Source organism: Phaethon lepturus, unplaced genomic scaffold (genome assembly GCF_000687285.1).
Source record: "Phaethon lepturus isolate BGI_N335 unplaced genomic scaffold, ASM68728v1 scaffold935, whole genome shotgun sequence".
Classification (NCBI taxonomy): Eukaryota; Metazoa; Chordata; class Aves; order Phaethontiformes; family Phaethontidae; genus Phaethon; species Phaethon lepturus.
In genome coordinates, this window is record NW_010538130.1 from 85,493 (window position 1) to 99,337 (window position 13,845).

At 43.5% G+C, this 13,845-nt stretch overlaps 1 protein-coding gene across 1 annotated transcript in view; it reads right to left on the reverse strand.

The window, feature by feature from the left end:
* The window catches only part of DGKD (diacylglycerol kinase, delta 130kDa), a 42,478-nt gene extending 34,758 nt beyond the window's left edge, over positions 1 to 7,720 (reverse strand). Inside the window, exons 1-2 of the mRNA XM_010286666.1 lie at positions 7,616 to 7,720; positions 6,836 to 6,916 (exon numbers count right to left, since the gene is read on the reverse strand). Coding sequence (XP_010284968.1) covers positions 6,836 to 6,916; positions 7,616 to 7,708 — 174 coding nt within the window. The 5' untranslated portion in view covers positions 7,709 to 7,720. The remainder of the gene's footprint in view (positions 1 to 6,835; positions 6,917 to 7,615) is intronic.
* Between the last annotated feature and the right edge of the window lie 6,125 nt (positions 7,721 to 13,845).

Below are 13,845 nucleotides of genomic sequence, written 5' to 3' on the forward strand. Positions count from 1 at the left end.
CAGAAAAAAACTGCACTGAAGTCTGGATTACAAACTACAAAAATAGCAAAGTATTTTGAAACTGCAGCGGTTCTGACAGGAAATGGGGACTGAGCTGCACTTAATAAAGGGAGGGGGGGGGAACAGTAGAGCAATTCTGGACATGGCAATTCATGGCTCTACTCATATTTTCAGTCGCTTATAAAGGAAATTCTGACAGCTTCCAATATAAACAGAGTAAGAGCACTAGCAGAGTATACAACTCCTGAACATGTACACACATGGGTGTGGAAGAGCAAAGAACAACCCCCAGCAAAGCCTGACTTTCCAACGTGTGCTCTACTTTTGTCCAATTTAGAGAAGAGAGTTGAAAAAGGAGGAGGGAAGAGCCATGCCTTTCATAAGACCCTCATTTCTAATCTTTCCCTTCTCCAAACCTTACCAAGGCAATTCACAGCTGTGCTCAAAGGAGCAGCATGAGGAATCAGGGCACTTGGTGACTGTGTAACTATGTCCCTAGATTAGTAAGTCTTTTTGCCCACTTCTCAGAGCTGAGACCTTCCCTCTGGGTCCCTCACCTCCGTGCTGCGGAAGCAAGGGAGGAAGATCCCCTCCCTCGCTAGGAAGCCCAGCGACTCTCTGCAGCATATGTTGAAGCCCATCTTTTTCGCAGGGCTGAGGCCACATACGGCAAATTGCCGAAGTTTTGGGCAAGTGTCAAACCACGCAGATTTCCCTGATCTCTACAAGCCCAAGCTCGAAGTTCAAGCCTGACTTTCTGCAAACAGCTCGTAACAGAAGTTCTAGTATTCCTTCTCCTCATAAAAATAAGTCACATGCTCTTTCTCGAAGAGAAACCAGCACAAGTAACCTCTGATCTGGGTTCCCCTTGTTTCAACAGTGCCTTACAGGGCACACAGCTTGGGCACCAGATGCAAGCAGCAGACTTTCTGCCTGACACGTAGCTTCAGCAGCTCCATTCACTCTTTCAAAACCAAACTCTTCAGAGAAGACTTCACTGCCTTCTCTGCTAAAAAGGATATATTTTCACCTTAAAAGCACTAATATAAAAAATTTAACTTGACACACAATCACAGAAAAGGCAAAGGCACTTTCACTTCATTGTGAAATGAATTTGCAGGCATCAACAACATACTCTCCCCATCAGGAAGCACCCTCAGCACTTTTATCTTTTGTTAAAGTTCAAGCACTTCGCCTTGTGTTTTTAGGAAAGATTAATTACCCCAAAATGAAGATTCATGCTACTTCTCCACAGTGTCAACAAGCCCTGGGACAATACAGCAAAAATACACAGTCTGAAGGAGATCAGACAGCCACATAAAACTTCACAAGACAGAAACTGGCATCTTTGCTGCTGAGTAAGGTACTAATTAATAAGGAGGTAGTAACAGAAAATGTAGCACACCTTAGACTCCCATACGGCTGGAGAATGACATCCACACTGCTTCTCAGAGACAACAGCATGCTTTCACACACTTATTCCGGAGCACCAGCAATTCCCTGTTCCTCAACCTACCACAATCATTGTTGCCTCCAGTCATGCATGCAAGTGCTCTGAAAGAGAGGTATTACTCTGATCTCAGTACTTCCTCTTTCCTCCAATACTGGTTAGGGTGAATCACCAGTTAATAAACAGTGTTTCTTAACTGATGGGTGCAGCATTTCCAACAGCACCGCAGGCACACTTCCCTTTACCCCGATTCTGGAGAACTTATCTACATAAATCCACACAGGAGAGAACACCTGAACAGTAAGAGCTTGTAGCAAACTTATTGCAAAGAATCTCAGCTCCTGATGATCTGTTATGATGGCACAGGTGCCATGGTTCTCAATGCTCAGTCCAAAAAACCTGGAGTCCTGCTCTTACCTTTCACGTTCAATCTTCCTCTAAGCTAGTGTCCAGAGCAGCCTACTCCCTGAGAAAAAAACCTAAACAGATTGCTTGACATGCGATTAACAGGATTAGTCTCCTCTGTGGTCAGTCTTTCTGAGCCACGTTCCACTTGCCACAAGCTGATTAGCTGTCTGCTTAAGGAGGAGCTGGGATAAGTTTCCTTCTGACGGCAGTGAAGTGGAGAGGCAGGCACTGACTGTAATAATATGCCGTTTCCTGTCTGCGGCTGAGCTGAGAGGTACTTCCCAACAGAAAAGGGTTTACAGGAGCTCCAGGAGTTCAAGCTCCACCTCTTCCAGTGAAGAGCCTTTAACTACAGAGGACGGGTCAACAACATGGCTCCTGGCGCTCAACAACGTGCTCTGACCAAGCTTCGCTTCCACTAAAGCATCGGAAAGAAGAAATCAAACTACACACATCTCTCTCCACAGAAAGGAGCTTTCCCTTATGGGATCTCAAAGCTCTGAATGAGAAGGGATGGGAAGTAAATGTTGTAATCCATGTTATGTGAATGAGGGTGAAAGTCCGCATCACCGTACCACAATTTGCTAGCAATAATTGGAAAACATTTACAAAAAGACCACGTGAGAATCATAGTGAAACACAAAATATGTACCTGGAAAGAACTGATGTCCTTCCTAGGCCCCCTCCTGTTGATGACAGGTGTTGTTTACTAGTGTTGAAGAACATGTATTTTAGGGTTTTTTTCCCCCTTTAGCTTTATACAAACCCTGCACAAGGCAGGAAAGGGTCAATGAACTGATAAGGACTCACTCCATCAGCTGTGCCGACTGCATTGGAGGCAGCAGGCTTAATTCAGTTGGCACCCTGTAGAAAAGAGCAGATCTTCAGCCAACAGACCAACCTGAGAGGTAAGAATTTGTTCACTCTACAAACGTTTACAAAAATGGGCCTAAAGAGATGACCCAAAGCCTTTCAAAGACACTTGAGGGGATAGCCGTGGTGGCAAAGTGTTGGCCTGAGCAACAGACAATAGAGCAACTGGTGCCCTCCCCCAACCTTACAGGCTTTGTAGGGAAGAATGTGCATGCTGGATGGTTCAGGTCCACGACGCAGGTAAAGCACTTATTTTAAGAAAAGTATTTCCAAAACCCAGGCTTCCTGGCATCATGTAGAGAAAAATCAAAGCATGGAACTCATCCTCATCACATCTTTTATTTTAATGCTCCTGGAGCAACTGCGGGCTAATGCATTAGACAGGTACATCAACCAATCAAGTTCCTGTGAAACTGCACCGTCCAAGAAAAAACTGTTCATGGAGACAGCTGAAGCCTCACTGGGAAGACCCAATGTGCCCAGTGTGATCGCAAATCATCTGCTTTTTAGAAATAACAAGAGGTTTTGAGGGTACGGCTGGGAAAGCTCTTCTCAGAAGTTATGGTCAGGCTTTGACCTCACCCATCCAATGCTGCTGATCTCTATTTCATATGGAGTACAAATTGCAGGCACACACTGATGGCAAGAAACCAGGCTAAAAGATGACCACCCTCTTTGAAATAAATAGGTCTGAAGTACCAGGACAACATGGTTATCATTAAGTTAGTACCACAGCAGATCCTCTCTAAGGCCCTGTGAAAGACAGCAGCCCTAGAGAAATGCACCGGCGAGGAGAGATCTGTAAACCAGATACTAAGGGATCATACATGCAAAGAACCAGTCGCTCACAGCCCAGACATACAAAAAGGATTTACCTTGTAGACATATGACTTAGAAAGACAGAGATGGCAGAGATGTGACAGAGTAAGAAAATATTGTATCTACAATCCTCCTGAGAGAAGGGAGGCCTGGCATGGGGTTGCTATATGATTTCTTCCCAGAGGCTTCCTGCTAAATAACTCTGCAGCCACACTGCCCGACCTAAAGGAACAATAGCTAAACATAAAGCTTTTCCTTACACCTCTCGGGGGACGGAGCTGCACAACACCTTAAGCAAAAAGATGCCCCTAGTCACATGTTCCCAGCCCAGTCTGTAGTCTATATCCATTAACCCTGGGTAGCAGCCCTGAAAACTGGCCCCATTACAAACAGGATACACTCACTGAAGAAATCTGTGCAAGACCAACTAAGTAAACAAAAGTGTAACCCGTATTACACACTCTTTACAGGAAGAGGTCTGTGTCTTAATACTCACTTTTCTCTCTCTCCTGCCTGATGACAGCAAACAAATTGACTGTCAGACTTATGACCTATGCAAAAGGTTCACTGGCAGCTCTATTTTTTAACCTTATTCTTCTATTTATTCAACATAACTTCTGTTAGCTCCACGCTCTGGTTTTCTTCTCTCATGGTGCTGCCTCCCCATGCTCCTCACTGCCCTTCTGCCAGTCTTTCCTCTGACTGGTCAGCCCATATTACCCCTTTGCTTTGGATCCACATTCCTCCTAAGTGGTTTATTTAGTCTTTTTGTTTCCTGCCTCCTTTGTTTGTACCTTAGGAGTGTCATTCACACAACCTGACCTGCAGAATCTCTACATTAAGCAGTACAGACGCCTGGACAGAAGACAAGTTTCCTCAGAAAGAAAACACTGTTTTGTAAATAGAAAACTACCAGTCTCCATTGAAGAAAACACAGAAACAAAAAGAAAGCCAGAACTCCTAAAGCTCCAGAATAACTGTCTCTGCTCTACAATAGCAAATGTTGGATGTTTCTGGTTTAGGATAAAAACTCAATAGTGAGTCCCACTAATTTGCAACAGGGGACAAAAAAAAAAAATGCATCAAACAACTCTGAATTTTAGAAAGGAACCAAGCTGGGGAGATACAGGGGGGAAACAGAGTGCTCTCAAAGAAAACCAAGAGAAAATGGAAAGACTGCAAGGAATCCAAAGCACTGACTGCAGTGATGTGGCAGACCAAAGAGCAGCACGACTAGGCAACCTTCTGATTTTCTAAGTATTTTTATAGCTCATGGTAAACCACAGTCAAACCCCTCTGTAAGCCATGACAGACAGCAGGCAGAAATTAAGATGAGAGATGCTTTTCCTGGAGTTTACCTGAGCTTCATGACATGAAGCACATGATCCGCTGGAGACAGTGCAAACTGTATCTGCTACTTGAGTGTCAAAGTAATCCTACACATTTTAGCACCTAGGGAAGGCAGGGACTGGCAGAGCCCGATACCATTGTTATGGAAGTAACTCTTTACTGTTGCACTCAGATGGGGCAATCTGAGAAAGCAAATACTGTAATGCTATGTACTCTTCAAATCTTGTTACTATAAAGAAAAGAAACCAACTGCGTTCATTTATACCATAGAAGGCTCACTACTGATTGCCATGAATTTTGAAAAATGGCACTGACATTACACAACAACTGGATAAAGCATGATAGCTCTCAGTTTTTATGGAGTGAATACACAAAGCACTGGGTGGTTTCAGTCTAATTAAATTCCACTGCTTTATTAATAAGATGCCCATTCATCACTGAATTGTACTTTTGGAAGCACTTTCACACTCTCCTATCAGGTCAGCTGTGGATGTCATGGCTAAAACACAGCGAGCAGCAAGCCTAGTGAGGGTTCTGCCATTTCATTTTCCTCCTGTCCCAACATCCAGGGTATCTGACAGAGATTGAATCTCTCCCAACTATAATAATAAGCAAAACAGTAACAGCACATTTGCTTACCTGAAAAATCAGCCTTTATTTACATATGAGAAAGCTGAAGCAAGACCCAAGAGAAAATGCTTTATTAACAGGTAAATAACTTCACGTTCTTGAAAATGTATCCCCTATTAAAATCATTGCAGAATCCTTCTCTCTATGCACACACAGACACCTGCTATCAACATTTAGTCTCAGGCCCAGATGGACCTCCCACTTGTCCAATTATCAACACAGAAATTTTTTTCAAACATTGAGACAGTGTTGGGGTTTCATCTGGGCATAGGGTAGATCCCATAGCTGCTGTGCTCAGGCAAAGCAAAAAGCTACAGCTACATAAGATAAACATCCTTTGCTAGATGTTGAAAGTGGTGGGTCATCACTGATGCACAGCAAGGCGTACTGCTTAGTCTTGGTCACCACCTGCAGGTCACCATCCTGCAGGATCAGCTTCCTCCCTCCACCAGGACTGCTCCCCTCTTCACCTTGCCTTAGCCCAACACCACCTCCATTCTCCACAGCCTCCTCTCTCCTCCTTTTTGAGCCCTTCGGAGGCTGGATGGAGGTTATTGCTGCTAGCCAGCTCCAGAGCTCACACTGCTGCGTGACACTCGCCCTGCATGGCTGCTGTTAATGGCTTTTTTCTGCACACCAGGTGTTACCCCCAAAATGGAGCTTGGGGAACACCTGCACCCCAGAAATACAGTCATTTTGTCTCCCAGTTATCAAGTCTGGAGAAAATGAAGCAGTGACACCACAACATTTTCTGACTGCAACTATTTAGCACATATTCCATATCTAACAAGTGTTCTAAACCAATTCCACAGTTATTTCTGTGTGACGTTTTTTTGTTCCTCCTTTTGCTTTGCCACTATGTATAGTGTGTATATACAAACACACATACAATACAGCCACATACAAATAACGACAGAGAAAGAAGTTTACATATTTTAAGGCCTGAAGGGAAAACTAAATTCCTTTAGCAAGATCTTCAGCATAAACATCAACATCACCCCTAACTCACTCAGCAGAACAAATTCTTCTGTCCCACTGTGTAAATGGATTCTATCAAACCCTCCCAGATTATATGTAAGAAAATCCCTGAAGGCAAAGTTTTAGCCACTATACATAGTAACCCAAGGTATTTCCCATGTGCATGGAGATGAATTATGATTGCTGTAAGAAAAAATAAGTTTATGAGGGTGTTTTTTTTTTTAGCAAAAGAGGCTGTGAAGATCGTTCAAGTGTTTTTAAACTCTGCAAAAGAGAAGGTACGTGGGGGAAAGATCCAAGAGTAGAAAATAATGCAAAAAATCCTACCGTGAAGCTGTTGTTGACATTCTTAGTGCTGGATTCTGCCACACTGGCATCTGTCAGATCCACCTCATCAAAAATAATGGACTGGAAAGAAAAAAAATCAAAACCCCAATGACTTATCGAATCCAATGTATAAGCAGCAGACCCAAAGGGACATGCCTGTATGTCTGCCTAGCACACTCCATGACAGCCTTTTGTGATCTGAAGGAAAGGCCCAGCACCAACAACATGAAGGACTGGGAAGTCTAGTTCCACACAGTGGTGCTCACACTTGCCTGTCTTCAGTCAGTGAATGCAATGACTTTATTTTTAAGGGAGTATTTAAAAAAAAAAAAAATTGTAGGCTTTGTTCTTGCGAAAGGAGACAAATTTATATCTAGTTGATTGTCAAAGTACTAAACCAGATGCACAGCAGCTCTGATTTGATAAATTCTAGCCTTCTCTCCTCCATTTCCTCTTTTCATTCATATTTTCTCCCTTCTTTTTCAGCTTCTATTGATTCAGAGCCCGTTCCCTCCTAAAAATGTACCAATGGGAAAAAATATGGAAAAAGCAGTATCACAGGTCCACATGATGCTTTACTTAAAACCCAAGGATTTCCAAGTGCGAGGCAAAACACGTGGATCTTCTAGCAGCTACAAAACCCAAAGACAGGTAGGTGCTTTCAGATCACATGCTCTTTTGTCTACTGAGGGCTGTCTTCTCACAGACACCCATCTGCCTCCAAAAGTTCTAACCCCTGACTTTCTTCCCTTGGACTCACATGTATTGTCAAGACCTTACCTTAGCGGTTTTTGCATAGTAGAGCGTTCGTCCTCGCAGCTTAAAATATCGTCTCTTCCAGCGCTGGAAGGAGCTGGTCTGTTTCATCAGCATCCCCTCTTTTATGATAGTCTACAAAACAAGGAGGGGAGAGGAGTGAAGCATACATTTTACTTACGGGCATCTTTTACGCTCTCCCACTACATACCCATTCCAAAAAGGACTGGAGTTTGAGATCAATAATCTTAGTGCCCTCTGCTGGAAGCGCTTAACAAATTCATTCAACATAAGTGAGCAAACTGAGTAAGATTAAATCGTCACAATGCATAATCCACACTGGGGTGTGGTTTTATCCTTGTCTTCAGTGCTATCATGATACCAAAAAAGATAAATAACTTATGACTGAATGAGCATTTCAAAGTCTAACAATGACTCAGGGATCTTAACAGTTAAACTCACTGAGGTCAGATTTCAGTCGTGGATAATTGTGCCTTTCATTTCATCAGCATTTGATTACAAGCACATACACACCACAGCGTATCTGTCCCTATTTCCAGTTCTGCCTTGTGAAATTATCAGCATCTACCTGGCACAGAGCTGGCAAGCTGCAGGCCCACAGGGTGAACTAGAGCGAAGAAGGAGCTATATCCAACTTCAGCATTTGGTATTCTTCAGATAGTCTTGGCCCTGCCTCAGTACTCTCTGGCTGGCTGCCATTTCCCAGGGCTGGACTGCCAAAACTGTCTACGCACACTGCTTTTTTTTTTTCCCTTTAACTGCTTTATAACTAGATTGACATACCAGCATACACAGTCCCATATGCTCACTCACATACTGTGCATACATAGGGGTATGTATTTAATCCACATGCACTTCATTCTACTTCGTCAAATACATTTGATTCCTTTGCTGAGCACAGACTTTGAACACCAACAGCTACGTGAAAATAATCTCAAAAACTGCAGCTTAGAAAGACAAAAAGGCAGAAAAAGTCTGAGCTGAGGGTTCAGCGTCAAATTACTGATTGAAGGTATTGCCTAGGAACTGCAAAAACAGTGCTATGTCATGCCTCAGTACCACAAGAAACCTACTTCTCTCCCCAAGAAACAGCCCCCAGGAACCTACTTCTTGCTGAGAGCCCAATGCGATAAACACACAGTTAAAACACAGGAAACAAATGGTCCGGCAACCTTGTAAGACAGGTTATTCTGTATCTTGATGCCAGGAAAATGACAGAGCTTTAACATACCAGAGGTCTCAGTGTAACTCAGGTTTGTAACAGAGACAGGTCACTGATGAGTATCAATTAATTCACAAACAGTATTACATGTACACTGCCAGGCTACTACGGAGCACAAAATAAATACTCTTACTGATCCACAGGGTTTAGTTCGTTTTAGAAATCCTTTCCAGGGCACTAAACTTGCTTTTAAAATGCTATATATATTTCTAATGTGGGTTTTTCCTTTCTGAAACAGCTGCAGATTTTAATACTTTCCACACACACTGGCCCTTGCCAAGCTCAAAGTTTCCTCAAAAAGCACTTGGAAAAAACTGCTGACTATAAGAAGAAACATCCGTCCGACAATACATGCTCCTCTCTGCTAGATTGAGCCATACTCGAACTGGCCCTAGAGATTATAGAGCCTGGACCACCACGGTGATGCCCCTAGTCACAAATCAGCTACGGAAGAGTGGGCTCCTACACACCTCCAGATCTGAAAGAGAGCTGCTGGCCACAGGAGCAAGTACATACCTTGCTCCACTGTGTTGGGAACGGGAAAGAGGGGAGAGCTCCCCATATCTCCTCCGAAGGAAGCATCATCTACCCTGGAGGCTGGGACCTGTGCAGCTCCCAGGCTAGCGAACCCCAAACCTCCCCGTTTCCTAGCGCTCTTGTTTCTCAAAGCCACCTGCACACTGGCAGAAATACCTGCCAGTGCTCAGGCAAATACCAGCTTAGTGTGCCTGGTTCAGTCAGGAATCTCCAAACTCCACAGTACTTCCAGCAGAACGAAGAGAGATAATGAAAATGCATGATCAAAGACTAAGGTCATATCAAAAAATGGCACGCTCCTACATCAACTCCTCACACGTCCGAAGTGGTCACTGAAAGAAAGACATCTTGGCACTCATTTTCCACCAGTCACAGCAGGGACACAGCAGTAGGAATACACTCTAAGAAGCCATAAGGTATCTGGGAGTGGTTTTAGGGTCCGGAAGTTTACCACACTATAGTGATACCCAGAAACACAATTTCAAACTAACTAAGAGCTGGTGCTACGCAAAGAATCTGAAACTCAGCCATGATCTTAATCTGAAGGTTCAGCGTAAGAGAAAATGGAGTTCAAAGACTGACCCAGCAGCATCCCTTGCTGACGTGACCCTGAAGGTGAGGCCAGAGCTGAAGGCACTCATCTGGAACCAGGAAAGGTGCATTCAGGCTCCTACTCTGCCACGGACTTTTTACAAGATCCCAATAAAGTAATTTTCACTCTGCATGTCTCCATCTCCCATCTGCCAAGTGGAACAAACAGTACTGCCCAACTCTGCAGAGTCCTACTAGAATATATATACACACGTATATGTGTCTATCTGATGAGTTACTTTAACGTCCAGCATCGGGGTACCGAAGAGTAAGGTAAAGCAACAGCATCTAAATTACCATGCTAAAGAAATCACACATTTCTGCAGTTCACTTTCTACAGGGAAGAAAATGGGAAAGTGGCAAAAGGTTTTCCAGGTTAAGATAGAAACATGGAGGGATCTTTTTCATTCCTTGGACAAAACCATGTACAATTAAAAAATGAGACAGAGAAAGTAGCTACTGAACTCTGCAAAGCCCTGAACCGAAGTCAGAGAGGCATTAAAAATCCTGGGGAAGACTCCCAGGATGCAAAGCCCAAAGATGGCAAGTCAGCCAGAAGTTTGATCAAAAAAATAGCAACTTGCCGGAGAAAATTTCAGAGCTCTGCTGCTATGCTTATTCACAGATATGCTTAAGCTGGGGTCAGCCAGAACCCCGCACTCCCCGAGCTCGGCCAGCGGCACTCCGGCCACTCAGATTCTTGCCCAGCCGACCAGAACAGTCACTCGCAGCAGAACGCCGCCGCTGCTTCCCCTCGGCTCCCACAGCTCCCGCCTGCCAGGCTCGACTCCCCGGTGCCGCACGTCGGCGGCTCCCCTCACCTCAGCAGGGCTCACTCACCTCTGCACAAGACGTGCATTCCTCCATTCCTCTTTTAAACAGAACCCTCTCTCTTTTTTTTTTTTAAAAACCAAAAGGCAACAATCCCAAGCAGTCACCTTGCCCCTCCCTAAGTAGCAGTTTATGTCATTTGCCAGCCTCTGTCTATAGAAAACCTCACAGCTACATAACTCAGACATGAAAGGCCGGCGAGAAGCGAGCTCTCGCATGCACGCACGGCTCCGAGAAAACAAGCCTCCGGTTCAGAGTTGCCCATCTCTGCACGAGCGCGGCTGTTCTATTTATAGGCACACAGCTCAGTAAAGAGTTTGGTGGGTTTGGGCGGAAAGGGCTGGAGATAAGATCAAGATGACTTTATAAAATGATTCAGACATTGCTGCCTTTCTCCTCCTCTATTTTAATTTTACAGCCAAAGGACTTGCTACTTGCAGAAGAATGCAGCTGAAGAAAATTAACTGGGAAAAGGACCTGACAGCAAAGTGACACTGAATGAAATAAAAGGGGGGGAGCTGAACAGTTATTTCTGCTTGCCAGCTTCTCTGTAGCTTTTTTAATTAGAAGATCTACTCTGATCAGATTACTAGCCATGTAATTCATCAAGACAAAAGTGAAATTACTTCTCCTGTAACAAAAAAAAAAAAGAAAAAAGAAAAAAAAGAGTTAAATCTATTTTTAGTGTCATATATTGCATCCTACAGGAAAAGCTACTGCCCTGAAACATCATGAGGTTTGATTACATGCATCCTATTGAGGATAAATATAGACATTGTTTGTGATGGACCTATCCAGACTGCTTTCTATCCAGCTGAGCTTCACTCCAGCATGGTGTCCTGTGGCCATAGCACTCCATGGGCAGACAACAATGTGAAAAAAATGAAGTATCTTCTTGGATCAAGCCTAAAATGATGTTCTACTAGTTTCAACAGTGACCCCCTTTCATCAGGTTACAAGACAGTGTAAAAAAGGCTACTGAACAAACTGACAAGTTAAAGCAACAATAGACATAGCAGAGCATCTTAAGTGTCTCTGCAAAGAACATGATTAGACAGCTGAAAGGCAGGGCCTAGGAAATTTCTAGCATTTCACCATTTATCTTTGGCCTTGGAAAAAAGCGACTTCTTACAGAAAAAAACTCAGTTCACAGTGAGCAATACACAGCCCTCCCCAGAACTCATCCCCTTTTAAAACTTGACATTTAGGAAGAGAAATAATATGTTCTCAGATTTCTTCTGTCAAAACGGGTGCAGGGTTTAGGCCTAGTCCTGAGCTGACAAAAGAAAAGTTTTGCCACTGACCTCAATGGGAATAGTTTCAAAAAACTCAGAGGACTTAAATTAAGGCCTTAAGACAGGGAGAGCCTTGTGCTTCACTGCTTCCCCTTCATGCAGTCCCACCTCGTAAAAACAAGAAGCCAAACAATTAAGAGTACTCATTCACAAAACCAGCAAGTCACAGCCGTGTTTTTTGCAGCATTACTTGTCTGAGGTGTCTCTGTATCCAGTAACCCACATCAGGAGATCAGAGAGCCAGCCTACACAGATGAAATGTTTTCTATACTGATAATGAGAATGATTCTAGTAAAAAGTTAAGAACAATCACGTCAGATTTCAGCTGCTTTCAGAGTGCATCCCTTTTTCTCCTGCTCACTACATGAAGCACAGGAGCAGCCCATCCTTTCTGAAGCTTAAGCCTCTTGTCCCATTTGGAAGTAGGGCCCTTGATATAACCAATTTCCTAATCTGGAAGACAAAATCCTATTAGCCAGACTGAAGGCAGCTATCAACCGTACCCAGCTGTCAGACTGGCAAGTGTCCTTTGGCACAGGGAGGTTCCAAACTGTGTTTGATATAGAGAGAGGAAGAACAATACAACCTATTTTACAGCTGAGATCATGACATATTCTTAGGGGCAGTTATTCAGTGCAGCATATCCGAAACAAGAATTTTGCTCCACTGGTATTTCTTTCCAATGCAGAAAAAGAACTGTATACATGGTAAAAGCAAAATCATTCAAAACTATCTCAAGAGCAACTAAAGAATCCCAAATACCAAAATCCTCTACATCTGGAGTTCTCTGATTTCCATGTGTCTTCAGAATGTAAAAACTTCAGGGCACAGACTGTTTTTATTTGTATGTACTATAAAACGTTGAGCAGGGTGCTGATGCCAAACAACAAATAACTGACTAAAGAAAGCACCAAATGCACAGAGAAGGAGAAAAAATGAAAAAGCTTATGCAGAACTGACAGGCTATCTTTATATATGCTTACTAAGGAATTTTTCAGGCAGTTGATCCCCAGGGACCAAGCAAACTCATGTAGTCTCTGACTTCGGGTAAACTGTGGCAAAAAAATGGGAGTAGCTCTGCAGTCACTTAAACATGGCAACATAGTCTTGCCACACTAGGGCAGGTACAAATCTGGAGTGCCGTACCTTGTTGTGGGTAAAACAGTTTTAGTAGCTGGTTCCATAAAAGCTCTTTGTGGTCATAAATAAGGAACTAATAATTATTTAGAAATCAAATACAATAAATCCAGCAAAGGAACTATGGGAATAAATCTAACCAACCCCATAGAATAAGACATGAAAGGTCAAAAGGCTAGGGGTTAACAAGCTAATCCGAGAGCAACATCCTTCCACCAGACAGTGGTCACACCCTGGAAATTATCGCCAGGAAGCTTGGAGGGGGGACATCTGGATCAGTAAAGCAATTCTAAGTATGGGACACACAGAGAGCTCGACAGATCTAGAGGGGAGCACAAGTAATTTACGGGTTGCCTAGTCATGTTCAGGAATTCTACATGTACTTGGCTCTTGCAAAATTGAAAAATGCATTAACATTTCCTCCACTGGTATCAAAAGGACAAGACATTACGTGAACTCACTGCAGCAAAAGGACTCCAGAAGAGGGAAAAAAGAAAAGAAAAACAGAGGTCAGCCACAAGAATCAAGTGTCAAAATGAAGCCAGGGCTATGAGTCAACGATGCAGTAACAGAAGTCGAGCTCTCCACTGACGAAGGGGATACTGTCTAGGCTTTTAGCA